Source organism: Leuciscus leuciscus (genome assembly GCF_965113295.1).
Source record: "Leuciscus leuciscus genome assembly, chromosome: 15".
In the NCBI taxonomy this organism is placed as follows: Eukaryota; Metazoa; Chordata; class Actinopteri; order Cypriniformes; family Leuciscidae; genus Leuciscus; species Leuciscus leuciscus.
Window position 1 is genome coordinate 35,617,853 of NC_138739.1, and position 25,885 is coordinate 35,643,737.

Genomic DNA, 25,885 nt, shown 5'->3' on the forward strand with positions numbered 1-25,885 from the left:
TATTAATTTTTAAAATACCGCAAAACTGGTGTATGTCGCTTTAATAACGATCGTAACGCCGGCGCGGTCCTTTTTCACTGTTGCACTGTGGTGATGCACGTGTTACTTAGCGTGACTTTGAAGGTGGATAGGTTAAACTATAATTGATAGCTGTCAAATGATATTACAGTGTTTCCCATACATTGGTTCACAATATCAACACAGCCTTTTGGAAAATCTATTTGTGGTTGGCATTGACATCGTTGAATAAACATGAGCACTGCACGTTTCAAAATCAAAACGCGGCGCGGGTGTTTTTATATGAATGTATCTGAAGTGAACTGACTTTAGAAAAGTTTCTTTGTTATTACGATTGAATCTTTCTTTATCTTTCCTGATAAAGCAGCGTTTATGAGCGTTGCTGCTTTGTGTACAGCCATTACCGGGGAAACCGCTATTTCTGCCGCTCCTCTTGCTGGCACCTCTTTGTAAACAGCCTGGCAAACCTGTATAAATACTAGTGTGGATTTTTTTTTCTACAATATTCACTCATGACAGTAAAATAGGGCATTCTAAGTCAATCTACTGCAGTATTTCCTCTCTCACTCAGGGAAAAATGGGTTTTACACCCAGTCATGCTTAAAAAAAAAATAAAAAAAACTTCATATTCCGTGAAACCGGTGTAAAATAGAAAAATACCGTGATGTGGATTTTTGGTCATACCGCCCAGCACTACCCTAGGCTCTTTTTCAGCGGGAGGGGGGCAGGGTTCCCACGGGTCCTTGAAATCCTTGAAAGTTTGTGAACCTGGAAAAAATAGAAAAAAGTTTTTGAAATTAAACACACATGATACAGGTCCTTGAAAGTGCTTGAATTTATTTTGTGCAAGAAGTTTTCTGGAAAAAATTCCATATTATTCCCTCCGGTCCGCTAATGTGTTATTTCGCCAACACTTCGTGGCCTATGCATACTAGCTTGCTTGATTTACGTACATTTACGCGTTACGTTAAGTGTTTCCAGCGTGAGGTACTTTGTGTTGTACATTGCCATGATGTTCACGCGCGCACAAAACTACTACGATGGTACCTTAACGTTTCACAGACACACCGTGAAACATTGCAAAAATAGGCTGAAACGTGATGCCTGGAAAATGCAAGTTTCAAGATATTTGGCTCTCCAAAGAAGATTACATAGGATGCTTGTTGTAAACCCATAAGGAAAGAAAAACTTAAAAGCATATTCATATATCTTAAAACTTCTGTTTACATGACCCTAAGCTCTTTTCAGTAAAATCCATGCAGTTAATATCAGATCATTTTAGAATACAGTTTTGGATGTACCGAATATTCTTCAGTTTTATGCAAAACAGAAATACGACAAACAGAATATCAAAAAAAAAAAAAGCTTTTTTGCATAGTTGACATGAAAACTGCAACAATGTATCTTACAAAGTAACACGATGTAACCTTGCTCTCACTTGAAATGTGTTCCCACATTAAGTCCTGGAATTTGAGGGGTTTGGACCTGGAAAGTCCTTGAAAGGTCCTTGAATTTGAAGTTAACCAAGGTGTGGGAACCCCGGGGGTGTGGTAGATCCCCCAAAACTACTAGTGTCACGGAGCAGGCGTGTTACGGATACGTGGTGGGTTAGGGTCACTATATTTATAGGTATTTAGCAGTGATATTGTCGGTATTTTTCTATTTACAACAAAGTAAGCTAATTGCCTGCACGGAATTATGATAGCATTAAAATACAACAATATGTAATGACAAAGTTTAAAGTGGCTTCATAAATTAATTAAAAACAAAACACACCTTACACACAATGGTTGGGGAAACACTGTGAATGATTTCCTTCTTTAAACATTATTACTCAAGGTTCCAATGGACTTGAGGGATTTTTGGATAAAACCAAAGTCTTTAAGACGGTGAGATGTTGCTTTCATTACCGTGTGTGAGACATCTCTAATCTCATGCTTGCTTTCTCTTTCAGGCATTTAAAGATGAGCTGGAGGGAATGATCCAGGAACAGATGAACAAGGGGAATAACCCAACAGGACTGCTCGCTCTGCGGCAGATCGCAGACTTCTTCATGACCAGCTCCTTAGCCGGTTTCTCCACCTCCCCCCTCAGTGAGTATCGGCGTGGTGTGCGGCTCATCTCCACTGCAACAGATCCTCCACCTGTTCAGAGTTATACAGTTCAATTCCAATATTCATTGGCCATTTATTTATAAAGCACATTTTAAAAACATCCTTGGTTGACCAAAAATACACAAATGCAGTTACAAAAGGTTAAAAGCACAAGAGAAAAGATTAGTTTTTTTTTTTAGCATACAGGTCGCTGAATAATAGCTGTTTCCATAAACAAACGTTGGAGGAAATACAACCAGCCAAGTCAAGACAACGTTTGCATTCTTTTATCTCACTACTTCCTCCCTTATCACCCCATCCAGCTCTCCACACATGTGTCTGTTTTCTCTCTGTGCTCTGCTATGCGGAACTAATCAGTGGAACTTCAGTGAACCCCTTTCAGTACTTACTGTACATTCAGAGCCTAAACCTCATAGGTGTCCGTAGACCATCCATAGGTCTAGAGCGTTTTCTAGAGCATATCATGGATAACTGGATCTGATATGTAGAAATAAGAATTTAATGTATACATAGTTCAAAATGCAAAGCTCCCTTTCCCAGTTTGCCCAGTTTATTTATGACTGCTCCACATTTGCACAGATATATGAAGTCTGTTCAAGGGAGATTTTGAAAGCAATTCTCAATCTTACACTACACCAAGCTCCAGATTTATCCAGCTGGAGTTCCATAGAGTTCTGGAATATTCCGTCAAATGGAGTTCTGGAAAAAGTTCTCGAACATTTAGACCTCTGAAATGTGTTGTCAACCGGAGCTCTAGAATGAGATCTGGGTTGTGTTTCCCAAAAGCATCATGAGCCCAAGTCCCCAAAAGTGTGGAGACCATTGCCACCAGTGTTCGTTACAATGAAATCAAAATGCTTTTGGGAAACGTAGCCCAGGATTGTTTAGTAAAGTGGAGCGCTGGATAGACTTGTGGGATGTTTAGCCATGTAGAGTTCTATAATATAGTTTATCTGTGCTTTATATAAAATGTGATTATTGTAGATGTGAAGAGCTAACCGTGTTTATTGTATGGCTGAATTTATTTTTATTTTCTTTTTTCTCTCTTTTTTTTTTTTTTTTTTAAACTATAATTGGATTTCATAAATCTTCTTTGACCAGAATCCCTAAAGGTTATAAATAAGCTGTGGTAAATTGATTTCAGGAATGATTTTAGCTGTATGAATTCAACCCAACTAAAACGTCTTTATTAGATTTCAGGCGTATCAGTGTTTCATGGACTCTTCTAAAGGGTTATCAGTTAATCAGGACACACCACAGGCTTTATTTAGAGTCTGAGTTTGATCAGAATCAGGGTATTGATTTACACACCACTTCGTTGTCCATATTCCCACGAGAGCAGTACTAAAATGTCAATTTCAAGTTGTGCGCTCAGGTGGCCTCACTCCTTGATATCTAATAAACATCTTGATACTTTTAAATACATGTTTAATTGAAGTCTTATCTTATTAAATGGTTTAAAACTGTTAACACAAACAAATGAGAAAGCAGCACATAGCAATTTGTTTGTGTGTTTTTGACCTGTTCTTGAATTGTTCCCGGTTTTCTCAAGGTTTGGGCATGGTGACCCCGATAAACGACATGTTCAGCATGGAGTCCAATACTATGGTGAAGGGAGAGAAACAGACCCGCTGCAAACTGGCCAGCCTCTACAGAATAGTGGACCTGTTCAGCTGGGCCCACTTCACAAGCTGTTACCTTACAGTAAGGCGTAGCTTTCTATCATTAATATTGGTACCAAAGCTTACATTTTGTTGATTTTGTGTTAGTATTTTAGAACAAGGAAATAAAAGTGAATGGCGTACATGGTGTTTCGCAATCCATTGCTGCAGGCAATAAACATTATAGTTCCTCTAAGTAATCAGACACTCTCAGTGTAATTCATTGAGCCAAGTAGGTCTATAATCCTTCCATTCATTTAATACTTTAAAATGTCATATTATACTATTATATTATTATTAAATTATACACAGCTACTTTTGAATGGCCGTCAATGGAGAAATATGCTGTTTGTCATCATAATTTTGTAGTTACAGCATCTCTGCTCATGCTGATGTGCTAAAAAAGGGAAATATCCAAGTTTTTGCATATATGGACGACTGTTGCTACGGATTAAAAAAACCTTGTTCTAATTTGATCATGAGAAGGAAAAACAGCTGCTTATTTGTGTTTTGTTTTTAACCTTGTAGGTTCGTGTCAGTAAGGAGCAGGATCATATCCTCATCATCCCCAGAGGGCTGTCCTTCGCCGAGGCCTCTGCGTCCAATCTGGTAAACAAACTGTCTGTCTCGCATTATCACAGCAGAGCCTGATAGCGGTTCTGGGAACGGCTTGAGCATCACGCCCACAGGGATGACAGGGTCACTTTGAGCAGCGACTTTAGCTCAAAATCACATTCCAGTGAGAATGAAAATAGATTCGATTCAGGCTTTTGTCGCTCTTACTTTCGGAATTCGTTTATCAGTTACATATTATGTTGATTAAAGAATAAATGATTAATTACTGCTTCAGTTTTGATCAAATAGCCTGTTAGTTAGATTTTATGCTGCTTTGGCATTTCCGTGTTCTTAGTGGTGAAACAGCCTGTTTAAATCGAGACATTATTATTGCCCAGAGCTTAAATAATAGTTGAAATGATATGTGTTTTTTCTTTGTGTTTGGGATTTAAGTCTGAAATGTGCCGTGCACAGAGGGAACGTGTGTTGGCAGACCTTGACTGAGCTCTCTGATCGTTGCCAATGTTTGACATGCGTAATCAGCCGGTTATTTCTTTGAAATCTCAGAGTGGGTTTTGGATTCGTACTAGCCTGTGTGTTCATGTCAGTCGGAGGCTTTTAGTGCCTGTAGTTGTTCATGCTTAATATTTTGTAATCGTATTGTGGTGGTTCTCAATCCTGGTCCTGGAAAACCCCTGCACTTGAACATTTAGGATATTTCCCTAAGTATACTCTATCTTTGGCACTAGAAAGTTCCTTCCCTGTCCAGTGTTTGTGCTATTTCTCTCCAGAAGTTGACTGATTTAAATGTCTTTGTACTTTTAAACTGGAGTTGCTGCAATTTGCTGCAAGGCTAGCACTAGCAAGCTAGTTTTGAAAGCATGAGATCCCACCCTCCCTTCAGAGCGTCTCCAAAGACACCCCTTCTTCAAAACGCTAAACTACCTCATTTCTCAAAGCACATAACAGTACAATAACAATGAACGTAAACAACTTACAGAGCTCTTACTTGTACCACCTGACTGCTGCAGATTCATTTCAGCATTGATAATGTTGACATAAACATAAATCCAAGTCTGAGGATGTGAACAGCTCCAGCTAGATCGTCACGGGTTACCATCTCATAATTGCGGCTATGACATGGCGTGAACGTAGCATGAGCTCGTTGTTTTGCTTCAGGAGGAACTGTAAAAGGCGGCTGCTGTTTCGGTTGTGGTGCTCAGTGACTAACGTCTGTCTACAACTCTGCATGGCCTTACATAAAGTGGACTGAATGCAATGATTGGACGAAAATGTTTTGGTCCAGAGACTTCCACAGAAGATGTGTATATATACATGTTTTAATATTTAGACCACTTCTATTATTGATTATTGTGAAGATCATTTCAACCAGCATAACACAAGGTTTTTTATCAACAAAAAAAAAAAATGCCTACCCTACCTTTAACCCACACAAGTGTTCATAGTTTGTTGTCTCCAGTAGTTTCATCTCTTCCATTTATTTTTAACTGTGAATTGAAACAAAGGTCTGGGACAGTGTTGCCACCTTGTGAACCAGCTAATTGGTGCAAAACAATTCAAGACGCATGTGCAAGCTGAGCGTACGCAGTATGTGTGTTTAGACAAATCAAGCATTGTAACAGCATACATCCCCTAGTGTACACACGAAAAACAAAGTACCTCTGGGCTTTTAGGACTCTGATAATCTTATCTGATGATCATATTGAGAATGGCTGGGGTAGTGGGTGATGGATAAAAACTAGGACTGTGCGATTAATCGAGATCGTAATAAAATCGCAACGTTTCTAAACCGCAGAAACCACAGTTACGACATGGATGAAAACATTGGGCTAGACGAGGGCTGTCAGTTACTACCTATTGCCAGAGCGCTGTCAAATTATGCTTTTACCACCACTTTAGCACAAAGTGCACATATCAATACAGGCATTCACATCTGCACATTTACGCCCTTGCTAACAATTTGTTTCTGGCCTTAGATCTGCAATCCTCGAGTTAGTTGGTGACAAACAGAATTGAACCTGTTCTTGAGGTTTCACTTTTGAGCGTTTTCCCTTCCGCCCGTGTAATAATGTGTTTTGACATGCTGCTCGTGGTGGATGCTGTTTTGACAAATTCCTGCCAATCAGGTGATTTAGTGCTGGAATAGATTTGTGAAGCACATTTGTCCTCCAGCTTGCAGCATTTATGACTCAGTGAACAGAATTGTAATGGCCTGAGGAGAGCCGTGGCAGTCTCTGCGTCTGACTTGCACTCTTGCGCTGGCTTGATGCTGTATTTAATGCTGCACTGTGCCGGATTGTGTTTGGGGTAGAGTTACGGCCACTGCCATGACAAACACATTTTTCACAGTCATGAAAAAAATACACTCAGTCATTGTGTCGTTTTCAGGATCGGGGCAGATTTCTTTGCTCTTGCACTCTTGGTCATGTATAATAGGCTTTAATAGGTGCCATTGACCTTTTATTTATGGATCAAAGCCAGTACCGGTTTGTCCAGTTTCTGTTTGTGTGGACTGTGTGTTTTAGACAGTGAGAGTTAGATAAAGCCCGATCTCTTTTGCATAGTCGGATATACAGGATTTTTCTTTATCTGTGTGTGTAAGAGAGAGAGATCTCGGTGTTGCTGACACCGTCATTCAGAGCTCCTGTTCTCCGCTTCTGTGGGCGTGGCTGTGGCTTTGTGCCCGCTGGAATGAGGCCAGCAATCTGGGTCACAGTTTTATTAGCCCCCCTCCATGTGATCAGTCACTTTCACACTCTCTCTTGTACACTTATTACTGCTCTAAGCCCCTTAACAGATAAGAATATGATGAGAAGAGACTGTAATGACTCGGGACTAGGGTGTTGTGTGTAGAGCCAAGTCTTCATGATATTCTGATCTGTAGATATGGCTTTGCTCCATCCTTTGACGTACATTTAAATAAATAAAAAAACATTTATTTGGGGTCATTTTTAAGGTGCCGGCCAGTCCCAGCATTTTTGATCATGTTCACAAAACTTGTAAATATGTAAATAGTCAATAAATCAAAAGACCAAAGCATCTGCTTTTAAACAAACAAAAAAAAGATCCTGGCTTCATTCATTCTTTAATCAACACTTGAAAGTTTCATTTAAAAAAAAAAAAAACATTTTGAGCAAAAAAAAGGGAAATCATGTTTTTGTCAAAGACTACGTTCTGATCCGATTCAGAATGACGATCGAAACATGAATTATCGGAGATTGAGTCCATCAACACCCCCAAAGCTTGCACAGTCCTATACCTCTTTGTGGGTTTCCACATTCAGGCAGTTTTGATGTATGTGCTCTTGATTGTTTGATGATTGCATTAGCTAACTTGTGCGTAAACAACTATTTACGCAGATCATCATCTGCACTTGTTTTTGGATCCGGAGATGCTGTACTATTTCAGAAGATGCGTAACAGCGCCCCCTATCATATAACAGCGGAAACACAGATTGCCATACGTACTTCTGAATGGCAGGGATGCGTTGTCATAAATGACGGAAAGTCTCGTCTATGGTGGGGAAAGAGTTAATGTCAATAGCGCGAACTCTCCAGGATGGAGACACGCCCAAAGTTTAATAGTACTTAGGGTAATGGTGCGGTCATGTTAGTGAATTTTTGGGTGAATTATTGTGCTCTAAAAAGGTCTATGATCTATTTTTAATTGATCTACTGATGTATGAAGCACAGCTCACACACAAGTCACTTTCAAACCAAGCAGCTTTCTGTTGGTCAATGCGGCACATCCAACCTTTTAACCCTTTGCGAAATCTGCATGGGGAAATCAATCGCTCTCAAGCAATTTCAGATGTTTCTGAAAACATCATTTTCGTCCACGAAATGATAAATGTCACCCACCTAAAGGAGTGTGTTCAAATCCCTAACCACAATGTTGATGATTGTTTTGCTAAAGCAAGCTTTTACTGTTACATAATGTGGCATGAGATTTCATGTCTATGAAGCAACTGCTGTGAACCGTTCCAAATGTTCGTGTAACAGGAAATTACAACTTGTAACTTTCTTTTTTTTTTGCCTGTTATTTGCACTGTTAAATGTTTTTCACTCCACAAAAAATAATTAGTTATGATGATTATAATCATGTGTTTGCTGGACTATTTCACAGCAAAAGTGACCACACATACTGATTAAAGAATTTACTCTTACCATTTATTACTTGATAAACAAAGACCTACTCTGAGCTACAAGTCTCTTCAAATCGGATGAGAGAGTTTGCCAGGTTCCTGACTCCTCTTGAGAGAACTGTTAGGTCTTGTTTCAGTGCATTAGCATTAGTGTGGTGGCATAATACAGCAGATATGTCTATCTAGAAGAGAACCAACTTCCTGTGGCCAGTTTAATAGTCAATATGTAACCGATGAAGAAAGAATAGCATGAGATAGATGTCAAAACTGTCATGTGATATTAGTGGCTGTGTGTAAAGTAAACGTGATCTGTCACTCAGAGCTCTTTAGCAGAGCAGTGGTACTGTGTGTTTATTTTGAGCTGGTAGTGATATGGGGTGCGGCATCGACAGGCATGTGAAGGGCATGTTAGGAGGCTTGTTACAGGACCAGCATGTGATGCAATTCAATATTTAATTAGACACGCACAAGCATCTTCTTTCACTTCCAATGACAAAAACAACACACACAACCAATCATTGACAAATCATTTATAGATGATAAATCTACCATTGAAATGTTTGAGGTTGGTAAGATTTTTTTTTTTTTAATGTTTTTGAAAGTCTCTTATGTTCACCAAGGCTGCATTTATTTGATCATGTATACAGTAAAAACAGTGATGTTAGATATTATTACAGTTTAAAATAACTGTTTTCTATTTGAATATATTTGGAAATATAGGCTCATTTATTCCTGTGATCAAAGCTGAATTTCCAGCATCATTACTCCAGTCTTCAGTGTCACATGATCCTTCAGAAATCATTCTAATGTGCTCATTTTCCGCTCAAGCAACATTTATTATTATTATTATAAATGTTGAAAACAGTTGTGGTGCTTAATATTTTTGTGGAAACCATTCAGATTTGATGAATAGAAAGTAAAAAAAAACAGCATTTATTTGATATAGAAATCTTTTGTAAAATTATAAATGCCTTTACTGGTTTGATCTGTTTAGATGCACCCGTGCTGAATAAAAGTATCAATTTCTTTCTTTCAAAAAAAATTTAATCTTACCAACCCCAAACTTTTGACCGGTAGTGTAAATGTAAAGCTTAATTAAGCTGTAAACTTCCCCTCCCAATGGTCATCCTCTATCGAGGTTACCAGGAAATGGACGCTTATTAAAAGCATTAACCGAATCATCCACTGGTTCTCAGTTTATCTTCGCAGACGGTTCCTTCCTGATTAGGTGTACGATATCAAATGAGGGAAATGAGGGAATTTGTTGGACACTGTAGAGAAGGGAATAAAGACCTATAGTCTGTGTATTGATACTTCTGGTTTGTTTATTAATAAGCACTCAGATAGGAGTAATCAGATGCTGTCTCTGCTCTAATATAATTTTTGTATACATCTGTTTAAGCCTCACCGCTGTTTGTTTTAGGTGATCATAAACTACATTATATTCCACATTATGTGTTTCTTTTGTTCTCCAGGTAAAGGTGAACATCCTCGGTGACGTGATCGATCAGGGCTCCACCAACCTGCAGATCGACCCGGACGGCTTCAGCCCTCACGCTGCCATCTACTCTATGAGACCCGACGTGCGCTGCATCATTCACATACGCACACCGGCCACGGCTGCTGTGAGTGTCCGCCCAGTTACATCAGCTTCACATGCACTATCACCAACAACAAATAATAAAACGTTTATTTCAAAGAAATTATGACTGTTTATTTTAAATCGCCATGACTTGCGTAAATCTCTTCTGTTACGTCAGGTGTCGTCTATGAAGTGCGGCCTGCTGCCCATCTCTCAGGAGTCTCTGATCCTGGGGGACATTGCCTACTACAACTACCAAGGCAGTCTGGATGAGCCAGATGAGCGCTTGGAGCTCCAGAAAGCCCTCGGGCCATCAACGAAGGTAAACAACCTTGCCACAATTCAATACCCAGAGACAGTTGCATGATGAAAGTGAGTATGAAAGCGAAAAAATCCAGTACGTTTGTTAAATGTACAAGATATTCTTCTCAGATCTGTGTATGTGTGTGTTGCAGGTGCTGGTTTTAAGGAATCATGGGGTTGTAGCTCTCGGAGAGACCATTGAAGAGGCCTTTCACTACATTTACAACGCTCAACTGGCCTGTGAAATTCAGGTAAAATGCTCATAATGCTGGGTGATGCATTTTTAAAATGGTTTTGGGTGATATTTTTATAACATACACAGATACACACAGCTAACAGAACATCAGGTGCTCTTTGGCATATTTTGGTAGCTGTGGTTAAAAAAAACAAAAACGGATCGCCTCACTTCAGAAGGCCTTTATTAACCCCCTTGAGTCGTATGGATTACTTTTATGATGGATGGATGCACCTTTTTGGGCTTCAAAATCCAACTTTACTCATTAATTTACAACATTAACTCCTATGATAAAGCCTGGAAGAGCCAGGATATTATTTAATATAGCTCTGACTGTGTTTGGCTGAAAGAAGAAAGTCATACACACCTAGGATGGCTTGAGGGCGAGTAAATTATGGGATAATTTAAATTTAATTTTCCCCCTTTATGCAAGCTAAATGCTAAACTGCACTTAATTTTCTGCAAAATGATCCAGAACTGGCCTTTTGTGCCGTAGATGTCTGAGTCTGACGTGGTTCTGTCTCTAGGTGAATGCGTTCTCATGCGCTGGAGGAGTGGAGAACCTGATCGTGTTGGATCTGGAGAAGTTTAAACCTCGTACACAGGGGGTGGCAGAAGCCGGGGTCAACATGGGCTCTCAGCACAAGTGGAGGGTGGGAGAGCTGGAGTTCGAGTCGCTCATGAGAATGCTGGACAACCTGGTAAGTTTGTGTGAGACTCAAATACGGTTACAATGAGCTCTGTGCCAATCATCTCCCGGTGTGATACAGAAACAGGATTTGAACTCTGCTTTGGCCCATCGATCGTGCCAAGTGTGAAAACAGCCAAAAGCGTTCGCTAAATGACTACTTACTACTAGTCCAGCTGTGTTTGAGAGGAATAATCACAGCGGAGAGACTGGAAAATCACTTCTTTTTAGCCTATTTCTTTCCCCGCTCCCCTTCCTCTCCTATTAGGCAGACAAAAGGAGAGAGACAAACCGGAGTTGAAAAGCACTCCTGCCACATCTCTTTCCTCTTCTTTCTGTCCATGTCTTTCTCCAGCTGTGCAGACCGCGCTGTTTTCTCTCTCTGTCCGTGTGAGATAGGGAAGAATGCAGGCATGTGGAAAGTGTTTTCTCAGCCGAGGCAGAAGAATGGAGTGATGTGGAAGATGATAATGATATGGTGCGTCGCTCAGTGAGCCACCATTACCCGCTTCCAGTGAAGCACTATGTTTTTCCCACTTATGCTGGAGAGTTTCAGGATATGGTTACAGAATGCGCTTGAAATGCAGATGTACCTTAAAGACTATCTTTTGTAGTCGACTTTTCTTGCACCTTTTCAAGCAGTGGCTCATTATATAAACCTATTCAAAGGGTTGAAGCTCATTCATAAAAGGCTTTTGATTCGTTGAAGGCAATTAAATGACTTAAGAATAGGTCTCATCCTTATATCATATCTAGTTGTTTTTATTTAATGTAATATATTTACTTCCAGGGTTACAGGACAGGCTACACGTACCGGCACCCCATCGTGCGGGACAAGCCGCGACACAAGAGCGAAGTGGAGATTCCCGCGACAGTGACGGCGTTCATGTTCGATGACGACGACACTCCGCGTTTCCCTCTGAAGTTGCTGCAGCAGCGACAGCAGAGAGAGAAAACACGCTGGCTCAATTCACCCAACTGCTACATGAAGGTGAACGTGTCGGACGGGGCTAGCGAGGAGAACGGACGCACCAAGACCATGGTGAGGCTTTAGGGCATCTCTGTTATGGTGCTCTGAGATCTTGTTTTTGAAAGCCTTGCATGCTAAAAAGAAAAAAGCGGAAAGTCTTCAGGTGGATTTAGTGGAAGAGCAAGAATGTGGTTATTTCCTGGGCATACCTGACGGTCTAGCTGCAGACAAAACTCATATTTCTGTTGTCATCACAGATAAACTTTTGAAGCCTCATAACTTCTGTCAGCCGTCTGGAGGACGCCACTGTCTTCAAGGCCAAATGAACACAGTTCGCTACTGACCTCTAGTGGTCAAGGCTGTAGTATTACAACTTTGGCTGCATTTTTACCAAGAGCAAAATGTCAACCGTAGCTAAAAAGTCTAGATAAGCTCAGACTGTACTTTTGTGCAAATTATTTCATGGCAAAAATTTGTACTTGATAGAAATTTTGGTTGCAACTCTAGACTTTACGTCGACTCTGAATGGCCACAGAGGACTTTATCTTTCTGAACAAATCACACTCTGCATTTGTTTTCTTGAATTCTGTCCTAAATCTCTTTGTTTTACTCTTATCTCTGCAGTGGATGAAGTCAGATGATGGCGGTAACACCAGCGGGACTCCGATCCGCATTGAAGATCCCAACCAGTTTGTTCCTCTGAACACAAACCCCAGTGAAGTTCTGCAAAAGAGGAATAAGGTGAGTTGTGTGTGCGATCAGACGGTTTATGATTGAGCCTAGATGCAGAAGTCATCACAGGCAGGCAAACTTCCATAGTAGGGGTTGAAAACTACAACTAATATAATTTTTGCGTTCCATGAATGTGTTTCTATGACTTGAAGAAAAAAATATTGCGAGATTTGATTATGTTTGTCAGAAGAGCGAAAGATGTCCCTCAGCTTGTATTAGAAACGCACATCAGCGCTAGTTAGCTTTATGTCAAGGTAATATAACACACGTTTAAACGTACATTAACAATTTAAAATATAAAAATATGCATTTTGCTAGATTTACAAAGCTAAAAAACTGGACACACATCAGACTCTAATTCACCATTTCTTCGATGTCACTGGGTCTTAAACCGCTTTCCTGTGATCTTTTCAGATTCGCGAGCAGAACCGGTTTGATATGATGACAGCAGGACCGCAATCACAGCGGCTGGCAGGGATTGTGGTGGAAAGACCGCCGGTGAGTGTCAGAACCACATTTTCATAAACCATGTGTGAATCTTGAACGGTCAAGCAAGCAGTAGCACCTCAATGCAGTCCACGAGATCCAAGGGGCGGGGTTGGATCCACATCTAAGGGGTGGAGATTGGTAGGTTTAGGGATCAGGGGGTGGAAATCGGTCCTGGAGGGCCACTGTCCTGCACAGTTTAGCTCCAACCCTGATCACACACTCCTAGCTGTGAGTTTCTAGTGATCCTGAAGACATTGATTAGCTTGCTCAGGTGTGTGTGATCAGGGTTGGAGCTAAACTGTGCAGGACAGTGGCCCTCCAGGACCAAGTTTCAGAAACCCTGGTTTAGGTATAAGTAAGGTGGGAGGAGTTGGATCTGGATCCAACTCCTCCCCCTGGATTTCGTGTTCTGCAGTGAGGACCATCTCCAAGCAAGTGTAGCACAGACATCTGCGTCACTAGGTGGCGCCAGATCCCCTCAGAGACGGATGAACAGCGTGAGCCGTGTCAGTTGTGTTGGTCAAAGTAGCATCAGCATGTGGGGCTAAGGATATTTTAAAGCAGGATATTTTACGAAGCTCTGTTTTTCTCTTTAAGGGACAGTCGCCAGTTAAGGTAAAATCCCGGGGGTGTTTTGTTTGTCGTTATGTTGAAAACAATCACGATTTTGAGTTTTTAAATGTCTGCATGAGGTCACTGTTATATTTGTAGTTTTGGATTTGCAGTGTTCCTACTTCATTTTTTTGTTTTTTGTTTTAGTATTAGAGGATTTGTGACACTCTTTGCTTTTGAATGCTCCGTGATTAACATGCCTGATGGTCTGTGTGTTTGAGTCGTTTTTTGTCGTCATTATGACTCATTTCAGAACCGAGGTGCAATTCTAGTGTCTTATTTTTGTGTTCTCTGCTCTGCCCACGCAGCCGTACATGGGCGATGGTGAGGAACAAATGGCCCCTCTTCCTCCAAACCCCTTCAGCGACCAGATCGAGAAAGAGATGAACGACTACCAGAAGAGGGTAGAGCAACAGCACCTCGGATTAGACGGTAAAGCACGCTCCACCTTACACTACAAATTAACACTTTTTATTCAGCAAAGATGCATTAAATTAATCAAAAGTGACTGTAAAGACATTTATAATGTTACAAAAGATTTTTAGGCTTTTCTTTTCAACTTTCTATTCATCAAAGAATCCTGAAATAAAAATGTAAATAACTGTTTTTAACATTGATAATCATGAGAAATGTTTCTTTATCAAATCATCATATTAGAATGATTTCTGAAGGATCATGTGACACTGAAAGACTGGAGTAGAGATGCTGAAAATTCAGCTTTGATCACAAAAATAAATTCTATTTTACAATATTTTCACATAGAAAAGTGTTATTTTTAACTGTAATATTTCTTTCAAAAACATACAAAAAAAAATCTTTCCAACCCAAATCTTTTGAACATTACCTTCCAAACTGGTGCAAATGAATAAAGACCGCTGAGATGCATGACCTCTTTCCTTTTAAGAGCACCTCACTTCCTGTTCCCCATGTCACTTATATATGACCCAGTCAATGCTAATGTTGTAACTCACTGCCCCTTATAGCTAAAAATCAATACCGTGTGACTTGCACAGAACTAACATGAAGTGTCTTACAGCTGTGACAGTGTCCTTGCATGCTAACCTGTGTACTTCTCTAACTGTGTCTCCCTGCCTGACTGTCTGTTCACTAACCGACTCACTCTGCAGATGAAGAGCAGCTCACGTCAGACGACGCTTCCACACTCTCTCAGTCAGTGTCCCAAACTCAGTCTCCTCACAACACTCCAGCCAAAGAAGGTATAACGCCCTGAAAAGAGCCGGCTGTCTCACTCAACTCTCAGTATTCGTGAGAATATCACGTCAGTCTTAGCAGCGATTGTTTAGCAGGCTAGCTGGGTACAACAAAACACAGGCGGTGAGATTCATGATGTTGAAACATGCAGATTATGACTCATTTTAATAGTGGTTCATCTTCATAGGTTAGTCTGGATTGCTTCCGTGCCGTTTGTGTGAGTCGTATTGCAGTGCACGTCTGTGTTGTTGTTGTTGTTGAGTAAAACTATTAGTCATTTCTAATAGTTGAAGCTGTAATAAAATATAAATATTACATGAAAAACTTTAAAAGAAAAACTTGATTTTGGAAATTTACTGAAATAAACAAGTTAAAGTTAAAGGACTGGAATTAATAATTATGATGTATAAAATAAAGTAGGCCTATAAAAATGTATTAAAGCTAAATAGAAATAATTAAAAAGCGAATAAAAAAATGACAAAAGCACATAATTACCGAAACTGAAAATGAAGAATTCAAATATTAATAAATACTATAATAGTATAAATTTCTAATAGTTGAAGCTGTAATAAAATATAAATATTACATGAAAAACTTTAAAAGAAAAACTTGATTTTGGAAATTTACTGAAATAAACAAGTTAAAGTTAAAGGACTGGAATTAATAATTATGATGTATAAAATAAAGTAGGCCTATAAAAATGTATTAAAGCTAAATAGAAATAATTAAAAAGCGAATAAAAAAATGACAAAAGCACATAATTACCGAAACTGAAAATGAAGAATTCAAATATTAATAAATACTATAATAGTATAATACTAAAATAACACTGAATCGTAGTTTCGCAACTACTAACTGTCCTGTTTGTTTTTAAATCTTTTTGCAACATGTTAAAATGGGTGTTGCAAAAGGTTCTGGCAGGATGTTGCAGGACGTTACCTTCTCTTCTGGGATGTTGCCTTTGTAGAAAACAAGCAATACCTGGTTTCTATTATAGAAGAGTAAATATGAGTCGTCTGCAAGAAGTAGAGACCCCTTACGTAAACTGAAGCCTTACATAAATGAAATAAATCCTGCTATGCGTTCACACACAGTGGAGATAAAGTGTGGCATGAGGTGGAGAAACAGGATGCGTTTGCCCTAGTCTCTCTGAAGCCGTTGCATCAAACTCACTGGTTACCCAATCAGACGCATCACACGACCACTGATGAACCATAAACAATTGAGGACGCTTTCAACATGTTTATCTGAAGTGTAGGTCACACTCCAGCCAGGACATTTTACACTGAGTTTCTTGCAATGATGATGCAACATTTAACTTCGGTAACCTTAGGGATTACTAATTTAGACGGGAATCTGATAGTCAAAAACCTAAATATTAAATATTCATAAGACTTTTTATAAATTATGCAGTGATCACCTGGAGTTAAACGGAAACGCCATTCCGCTTAACTCAATTTAAAGCAAAATAAAGCAGTGAGTAAGTTCATGAAAAAATTATGATAATCGCAAACATTTATTTTAAACTATAGGTTTATGGTTTCCAAGCAACATTATTTATTAAACAATTTTGAATAATCTTATTAATATTTTTTGCTGATAATTGGTTTATTAATATTAGAATTTATTAATAATGCAATAAATATTCCACCACCATTAACAATTCTTCACCATTTTACGCAAATAAAATAAATTTGATTAGTGCAATTGTTGGCTTTTTTTTATTTTATTTTTTTATATTGCAACTTAATATCAAATTTACTTTTTTTATTAGTTAATACATTTTAATAATACATTAAAACGATAAAAACTAAATTCTTCTGGCAAATAAAATAATTAATTAGCACGGTTTGTTGCTAAGCAACATTTTAGCTTAATTTAATAATTAAATATTTTATGATTAATATTTTAGTTTTTTCTTCTAATTATTATTATTTTATTTTTATTTTTTTTATTTATTTTTTTGCACAAATTAAAAGAAAAAATACAACACCAAGGACATACTAATGCATATACAGTGCTGGAGAAGGCAAAAAAGCCAGTATGGCTTATCTAAAGCCTCCACCAAAGAAAGATAAAAATAACCAAAAAATGCAAACACAATACAACTCATATAAACATTAGTAAAAGAAAAAAATATGTCATGATAATATTGATGATAAAACAACAAACACTTCCCAGTAAATGAGAATACAATAAAAAAATTATAAAAAAATAAACCAAATGCACAAACTAGTTTATAAGCAGACCTCTTAAAACTCTTTTAAAACTCTCTATTGAGGTACATTGTCTCGCCACATGAGAAAATCTATTCCATATCTGTGCACCTTTAAATCTTATTGAAAATTGGCCTCTACATGTGGTAAAGTTTGGAGGATGGAGATCCATTACCTGCCTGGTATTATGAGCATGAACAGCTGAGTTTGCTTTAAAATATAACATGAACTGACTAGGAATCTTTCCTTCCGATGAAAATAATTTGTACATGAAAACACATATTTGGAAGGTATTAATGTCAAAAATTGAAAAAAACTGCAGTTTCTTAAATAACATAGCTGAAGATGTGTAGGAACCTGAACGAGCCGCTTTCCTGACAAACCGTTTCTGGAGAATTAAAATTTTATGTAGCTTTGTAGGAAATGTGCTCCCCCACACCATGTTAGAATATGACAAATACGTTTTGGAGTAACAAGATGACTAATCCTCCTTATTATGCCAATTGACTTGTTAATTTTGCCACAAACACTGTGTCCTCTCCAACTCAAACCTTCATCAATAATTACTCCTAAAAATGTTGTTGTTGTTAACTGAAGCATCTCAGCAGGCCCAATTCTAATTTGCGCTAGTTCTTTGTTATATGCTTTTCTGCCACTGAAAACAACAAAATTACATTTCTTAATATTTAAAGATAATTTATTTAACGTGAACCAAGCAGTGTAAGCAACTAAGCCAACATTTGCATTGCTCATTAAAGTACTAAAATGTGAATGTGAAAGAACAAGGGTTGTATCATCCGCAAACATGATAGGGGAAAGCACATCCCAAACACTAAACATATCATTTATATAAATGAGGAACAACAGTGGTCCAAGAATAGACCCCTGTGGGACCCCACATTTTAGTTTAGCTTTATTGGAAAAATAACCCTTAAAAGAAACAAACTGTGCTCTATTTGAAACATAACTTGATAACCATTTATAGGTGATATCTTGGAAACCATATTTGTATAATTTAGCAAGAAGGATATTGTGATTTATTGTATCAAATGCTTTTGAAAAATCCAAAATATATACTGCAAGCAAACTCATTATTTTCAAGTGCAGAAATAACCTTATCAACAAGATGAAGTAAAGCCATATAAGTTGAATGATTTTTTCGAAAACCATACTGGTGGTTATAAAGAATCATATAGGAATCTAAATGAGAAATTATCCTTTTATGTATGATTTTTTCTAATATTTTAGAGAAACATGGCAAAATAGAAATGGGTCTATAATTAGTAAAACAACAAGGATCACCAGCTTTAAACAAGGGAAAGACTTTTGAAATCATCTGGCAAAACTCCTGTTTCTAGAGACAAAGACATAATATGAGAAAGTGGTTGTAGAATGGATTGCTTCACCTGTTTAACAAGGTATGCTGAAAGATTGTCATGGCCCGCGGCAGTTAGTTTTAACTGATCAATGATGTCACTTACTTCATAGCCATCAATAGGTTTGAATGAAGACATAACAGGAAATGTCCGATGGATAAAATCCAAAGGATTTCCATCACTATCTGGAATTAATTTAGCTAATTTCGGACCTACACTGACAAAAAATTTATTAAAATGTTCAGCTATTTCCTTTGGATTACTTAAATAGTCGTCACCATTCTGAAAAACAGAGGGTAAATCATTGGTAACCTTTTCTTTTTGAAGCAATTGATTCACTACTTTCCATGTAGATTTAACATTATTTGAACACTTGAGAAATGCATTACTAAAATACTTTTTTTTCGCAGACCTAATTGAGCTTGTATATTTATTTCTTGCTGATTTATAAACAGCATAATTAAGTGAAGTACGATTTGAAACATACTTTTTGTAAAATGTATTATTTTTCTTTAACAGTTTCCTTAGTTCAACTGTAAACCAAGGTCTATTTAGAGCTGTGTTCTGTTTTTTGGACAATTTACCCATAAGGAAACATTCATTGAAATAACTTATAACTCATAAACTTTTGATATGCTAAATTTGCGTTTCTCTCTTCATATAAGTCATCCCATGAAGTATTGTCAAGCCTATCCTTGAACTTACAAATATTTACATCGCTCATATTTCTTATAAACAATACTTGGTTTGTATTCTTGTATCCATTTGCTTTAGTCACAGATAACTGAAATATAGGAATCAAATCTTACAGCAAATTAAATTAAATTCATTCGCACTGAAAGAATTTTATTTATTATTCATTAATAATTGTTCTAATAATTAAATGTATTAATACAATAAACAAAACAAACATATCTTAGGGCAAATAAATAACTCATTAGCACAACATTTGGCTGTTTATGGTTGCCAAGAATCAATATACAGCAATTTGAATAATTGTATTATTGTTGTTGTTGTTATTAGTTATTTTTCGAATAATTAATTCGGTGTAATTAATAAAACAGTATTAAAACAATTCTTCTGGCAAATACAATAAAACATATTCATACAGCTGTTGTTATGTTTGGCAAGTGTTGATTATGAATTATTTGTGTTGTTCCAGAGAACCACACCGGCGTGATGCTGAACGGCAAAGACGGGCACGGCGACGAGGACGAGCTCATCAAGCGCGTGAGTCAGCTGACCACCAGCGTGGAGAGCGTGGAGATCGAGGTGCGCTCGGGGGAGAAGATCGAGGAGGCTCTGACGCCCGAGAGCTCGCCCTCCAAATCACCCAACAAGAAGAAGAAGAAGTTCAGAACCCCGTCCTTCCTGAAGAAGAACAAAAAGAAAGAGAAAGTGGAAGCCTAGAGAAGAGAGATTGAGAGAGAGATTGAGAGAGAGAGAGGCCCACTTTGTCTGTCTTTCTGTTTGTCGTTTTATGTTTTTGAGTTTGTTTTTGTTAAGGTTATGTATGACAAAAACACGGCACGTTAATATTGGGAGTCGAATAGATGGAGTAACATCCGTTCTTCAGAGATGTGCCGCGTTCACGTGATCATGAGATGAGTTTTATACAGGAAGAGAAGCGAGGGGAAACTCCTGGGAAACTGGCTTCTCTCACCTGATGGACTGAAAATGTTTCTGTGCGTAGTTTCCTAATGATTTTATCTGGTTGATGAGCCCATACTGCATTGTTTATTTTCTTCTTTTTCATATTGTATGTTTATTAGATTCTCATACAGACCTTTTATGAGCCCCTTTTCTATCCGCCACGTCATCCCTCATGGTGTCAGTTCTGCTTGCGTTGTTTCTCCAGCTGTGGGTGGACGGTGGGCGTAATTGGTTACACTACACAGGAGACGCTAAAGGAATCACACTGGAAACCGTTCTGGGGTTATTTTAACAGGGTTTTGTTTTATTTGCTTCCTCTTCGCTGTGATTTGTCGGTGTGAAATTGAGCAGCGCGTGTGATGATCCTGTGTAGAGCCGCTCCAGCCTCCTCTCCGTACTGTTCTTTGCCAAACGAAAAAGGTTTAATAGCATAAAAAGCAGAGCAATCACGTTTTAGTGAACTGTAATTTTGGTTTCGTGAAACATCCACTCTTTATCTCTAATGAAATATTTTAGCTTTTTTTTTTATTATTATTATTATTATTGAAACAATTTAGGTTTTATCCATTCAGTTTTGTACTCGTTTCTATACTTTAACAACGTTAAAACAAAGCAAAATCTTGAAGCATGTTTTGCTAGCCTGAATTGATAACGTAGCGGTGCCTGACTTCTTCTCGGTCGTGTTAATAGCTCAGATTACTAAACACGTGTAACGAAAATATATGAAAAACTGGAGTGATGTTAATGATATATAAATATATATGTGATATTTTTGTGCTGCACTTTTTAATGTGGTGTATATAACAAAATGTGTCTGGATGAACTCGGCAGGCGAAAGAGCGAAAGAGGCGCGATATATACGAAAACATGAGAAATGTCTTGAAAAAAGGGTGGAGAAGGGAAACTTGTTAACATTATAAGAAACAATATATATTTGTAAACTGTATTTTTGAACAAATGTCTCTGTCCCAAAGCAAAGTAATGGCTCTCACGGGGGTCTACGGTGGGTTCAAATCTATTTAGTGTGATTGATCCCCATCACGTTAGACATTTAACCCCCTCACAGAGGCTCATTCTGGGCCTTTATAGTGCTCTGGATGACGACGACATCATTCATTATGCCACCTCATGACCGTCATCACCACCCAACAGGCTTAAAAGTCTCCAAAGCATCAGTGTTAATATGATTTCCTGAGAAACGGCATCGTACAGTGTGTTTTTTCTTTCTGAAACCGGGTCGTTTTGCTCCTCTTCTCTCCCTGCCGGATGAAAGCCGTGAGTTCAGAGGTTGGCTTGTTCGGCTTGTTTTGAAGCGCCCTGTCCCATGAGACACCACAATGTGGACAGAATGTACTGAGTTTCGCCAAAAGCTAATCTCTTATGCTTAAGATTAGCAGTTTGACCTCAGTTTGAACCCCGTTAGGCCCGAATGTGGTCGTCATACATGCGTCCCGTAGGGGGAAGGCGAAACCACAGAGAAAGATATATATCCCAGTGGGCAATGTGAAGTACTGGCTTGGGCACAGAGAGAGAGAGAGAGAGACACACTTCTAAGCTGTGTAAATAGCATGTGGTTCTGAATGCGGGCCAGACGTGGATTAAAACACATTTAAAGCTGCACCGGGTGTGAGTTTAGAGCGACAACTCGGGAGATTAACTCATTTTATTGCTTTTAAATTTTCCTTATTTTGGTTTTGGCTCTTTTTGCTTCGGTTTCCATTGTGCACTGCGGTTTTTCTGCTTTCAGGAAGTGTAGTTCATACCCTACAAGCGTTAACTGGAACGTGCATCACATTCTCGTGTTCATTTTGTTGTTGTTTTTTTTTTTTTTGCACCTTGTTTTTACTAATGCCTCTCTGTTGTAGTCTCTGGTTCAGAGGGCCTGTTTGCTTTGGCACGCGAGTTTTGAGCCAAGCCTCCCTGTGAAATCGTATATATAAATGGTTATCTAACGGACTTGCTTTTTAGATGTATTGCTAATCAGTGTAAATTCACAAATAAACTATTTTAAGAAGCAAACACTGCACTCAGAGTCTGTGGGGGACGGAGCCATGCTACATTTCACTCCATGTTTTTTAACATTTATGCATCTGTTTACATCATTCATTGCAATTCTCAGTTCTTCATATGCAACCATTTCACAGTTATGAAATGCAAATGTTTACGTCTAACTAAATGGGGAACATTTGACTTTTCAAAGGGTCAATAAAATCGTTTACTTGCCCCCTCGTGTCATTCCGATCCCAGATGTTCTGTGGGACATATTGGCACAATATCACATTTTCACTGCACGATTATTGTGGTCTTCTATATTGTGGTATCTTACCAAAAAAAGAGCTATAATTCATCATGAATCGAACTCAAAATACGAGTGTTTGGAAGCAGAGAAAGTTTTTACGCATAAGTGGCCATTCAGACAATGTGTGTTTGCGCTTAAAAACACAAGATGCAATGAAACAAGCAAGTACAGATCTAGATATGCGTCTTTTAAAGGTTGAACTACTTTTAACTTGAGTTCTGTATTGTAAGAATGGTGCGTCATGCACGAGATACTGCAAAATACAGCGATCAAACGCGTCCGTCATCAATATTACTGTTATCGCCAATACCGTTATATAGTTCCCAGTCCTCTAAATTCATGCAATAGCTTTCGGATGTCATTGGTAATCCAAAAAATTGGAGCATCAAGATTGATGTCATTTGGTTCTTGTGCATCTTATAGCCGATCGCTGCAAATTTGACTCTTCAGCAGAGAACGAATGGTGTTTGAGAGTGATGTGTCATGCATGCTGTTGATAAGCACTCGAAAACACACAGACTCGCCTCTCGGTTTGTAAAAACTTCTGAAAAAGTGTGAGCTTTGAATGGCGTTAGGAGCTTGTTGTGTGTTCCACACAGTCTTATGAGTTTGCAGTGGCATGAGGGTCAATATATGATGACAAGATGTTCGTTCTTAAAAAACGTGATGTGTAAACAAAACAGGATGTGCACCAAATTATCACTGTGCTTTTCTCACTTTCCGTTCTGGGATCTCTGACACAGCAAAACCATGTTGCTAAAAGTCTCGTGTAATAATAACGAGCCCTCGCTTTCCCTTTGCATTTCTGTATGAAGCACTTTAAACTGAAGAGTCCCGCTTTGCTTCTAACTCAAATATGCACCGAAAACTACCAAAGATTACAGTGAATTCTTTCTCTTTACAGCAAATAAATAATGCTTTTACTTCACAGGACAAGAATATGTTGAATTTTTAACATCCATATATTAACATGTAATGCTCAGAGTTTGAAAAACCCAGTCTATTCTTCACGTTGACCTCTCATGGACTGAATATGCATCGGATTCCTTTTGCACAAGCGACAGACTGTTCGTTTAAAAAGCAGGCGCTTCACTATTGTGTTTGTGCTGTTGTGCCTTTCTGTGTCTTTCCCATGAATGGAACAACTGAAATATGCAACACACTTATCGAGGCTTGTGTGCGTTAGTTAAACTGTGGGCGACGGAGTTGGCGGCAAACATGCTGATTGTGGGTCAGTTGCGCTGTTTTAGCCAACAAAGTGGTCAGAATCAGGTCAGGAAAGGCTGATTGTAGATCAGGAGTCTCGCATGGCTCATTTGCTCGCATTTGCACATCTAATTTGATGATCCTCAATCGACTCATTTTACTCCTCATAGCTCTCTTGAGCCGTAGAATAATGCTGCCCTGAGGGCTGATCTCGGGTCAGACCTATGCATAGTGAAACTGCTCAGATTTTAACCTCTATGGTGACCCAAATATTATCGGCCTTTTGATTATTTTGCCCATGCAGATGAATGTTTTGGAGATGTTTTGGTTGTATATGAAGCATCAAGATTAAATGGAATTGAAACAAAGCGGCCTTGTGATTTTTAATTGTGCTCATGTTTTAATCCCTGCTTTTAAAATGTTTACAAACCACTGTCGTGTATGACATGAAAATACAAACTTAAGATGGTGAAAGTCACTAGATGTGCGAGATGCAGGTCCTTATAAAATGTCCAGCTAACTGGTGAGATTGATTACTCTCCTAAAACCAATATTTGCTTCCCTTTGGCACTTGGTCAGTGTTTATTTTGCACCATTTCCAAGCACTAAATTCTATGAAAGCTTGTTTCCACTGCAGAATTACAAAAATATATATATCTTTTTATCTCACAATTGTAAGTTTACATCTCGCACAATGTGTTGGTTTTTTTTCAGAATTGTGATATAAACCGTTATAAACAAGATACAAATTCACAACCTGTGAGAAAGTCAGAATTGCGAAATATAAACTCGTAATTGTGAGGTGAAAAAAAAAAAAGTCAGAATTGAGAGAGAAACTTGCAATTTCGAGAGAAAAAAGTCAGAATTTAGAGAGAAATTAGCAATTTCGAGAGAAAAAAGTCAGAATTGAGAGATATATACTCGCAATTGTAAGGGGAAAAAGTCAGAATTGCAAGAAAAAGTCAGAATTTTGAGAAACAAGCAATTGTGAGAAGTCAGATTTGTGAGAAACTCACAATCGCAAGAAAAAAGTCAGGATTGTGAGAAACTCGCAATTAAGAGAGTCAGAATTGTGAGATTTAATCAAACTTAATTTGAGATATAAACTCATTTAGAGGACAAAAGTCAGAATATTGAGATATAAACTCATAATTGCTAGGAAGAAAGTCAGAATTTTGAGATTAAAAACTGGCAATTGCGAGGAAAAAAAGTCTGATTTGTGAGATATAAACACAAATAGCAAGAAAATTCAGAATTGTGAGACTTAATTGCGAGAAAGTCAGAATAGTGAGATATAAACTCATAATTATGAGGGGAAAAAAGTCAATTGCGAGAGAAAACCTCAATTGCTAAATATATATATATATATATATATATATATATATATATATATATATATATATATATATATATATATATATAACCAGTGTACTTGAGTCTTTCTGCGGTTGAAACAGTGCTATAAATGAGCTATTATGAAGAGATGATCGGTTCACGCTTCATGAGGTTTTACAGCGATCTGTCAACGTACAATAAAGAGTCACAAAACAGTATTTATTGTTTGAATTTCTTAAATGACAACTTGAAAGCTGAGACTGTTTTTATCTCAGTAGTGACGTGCTCCTGCACTGTTGGCCCGGACAAGTTGAATCTACTTAAAAAATGTGAGCAAACTGGTTGCCCTAAAATAATAGTGTAATGGTAACTTAAAAATTTTAGTTAATTTAACTTAAAATGTTTTGTGATATCAATTACTTTGCAGTTATTACACATAGTATATTTAAGTTAAATGTACTAAG

The 25,885-nt window shown here is 38.1% G+C and overlaps 1 protein-coding gene and 1 long non-coding RNA gene across 9 annotated transcripts in view; one reads left to right on the plus strand and one right to left on the minus strand.

Moving 5' to 3' along the window:
• The window catches only part of add3a (adducin 3 (gamma) a), a 93,920-nt gene extending 69,466 nt beyond the window's left edge, over positions 1 to 24,454 (plus strand). For 7 of the 8 annotated variants that reach the window (XM_082137831.1, XM_082137828.1, XM_082137829.1 and 4 more), the window contains 13 exons: positions 1,973 to 2,111; positions 3,685 to 3,836; positions 4,322 to 4,402; positions 9,989 to 10,138; positions 10,274 to 10,417; positions 10,551 to 10,649; positions 11,161 to 11,334; positions 12,112 to 12,363; positions 12,916 to 13,032; positions 13,438 to 13,521; positions 14,433 to 14,556; positions 15,252 to 15,341; positions 20,091 to 24,454. In XM_082137831.1, coding sequence (XP_081993957.1) covers positions 1,973 to 2,111; positions 3,685 to 3,836; positions 4,322 to 4,402; positions 9,989 to 10,138; positions 10,274 to 10,417; positions 10,551 to 10,649; positions 11,161 to 11,334; positions 12,112 to 12,363; positions 12,916 to 13,032; positions 13,438 to 13,521; positions 14,433 to 14,556; positions 15,252 to 15,341; positions 20,091 to 20,338 — 1,854 coding nt within the window. In that variant the 3' untranslated portion in view covers positions 20,339 to 24,454. The remainder of the gene's footprint in view (positions 1 to 1,972; positions 2,112 to 3,684; positions 3,837 to 4,321; positions 4,403 to 9,988; positions 10,139 to 10,273; positions 10,418 to 10,550; positions 10,650 to 11,160; positions 11,335 to 12,111; positions 12,364 to 12,915; positions 13,033 to 13,437; positions 13,522 to 14,432; positions 14,557 to 15,251; positions 15,342 to 20,090) is intronic. The other variant, XM_082137834.1, reaches the window with a different exon arrangement.
• The window catches only part of LOC309475255, a 239,290-nt gene that overhangs the window by 104,394 nt on the left and 109,011 nt on the right, over positions 1 to 25,885 (minus strand). The gene's annotated exons all lie outside the window — the stretch shown is intronic.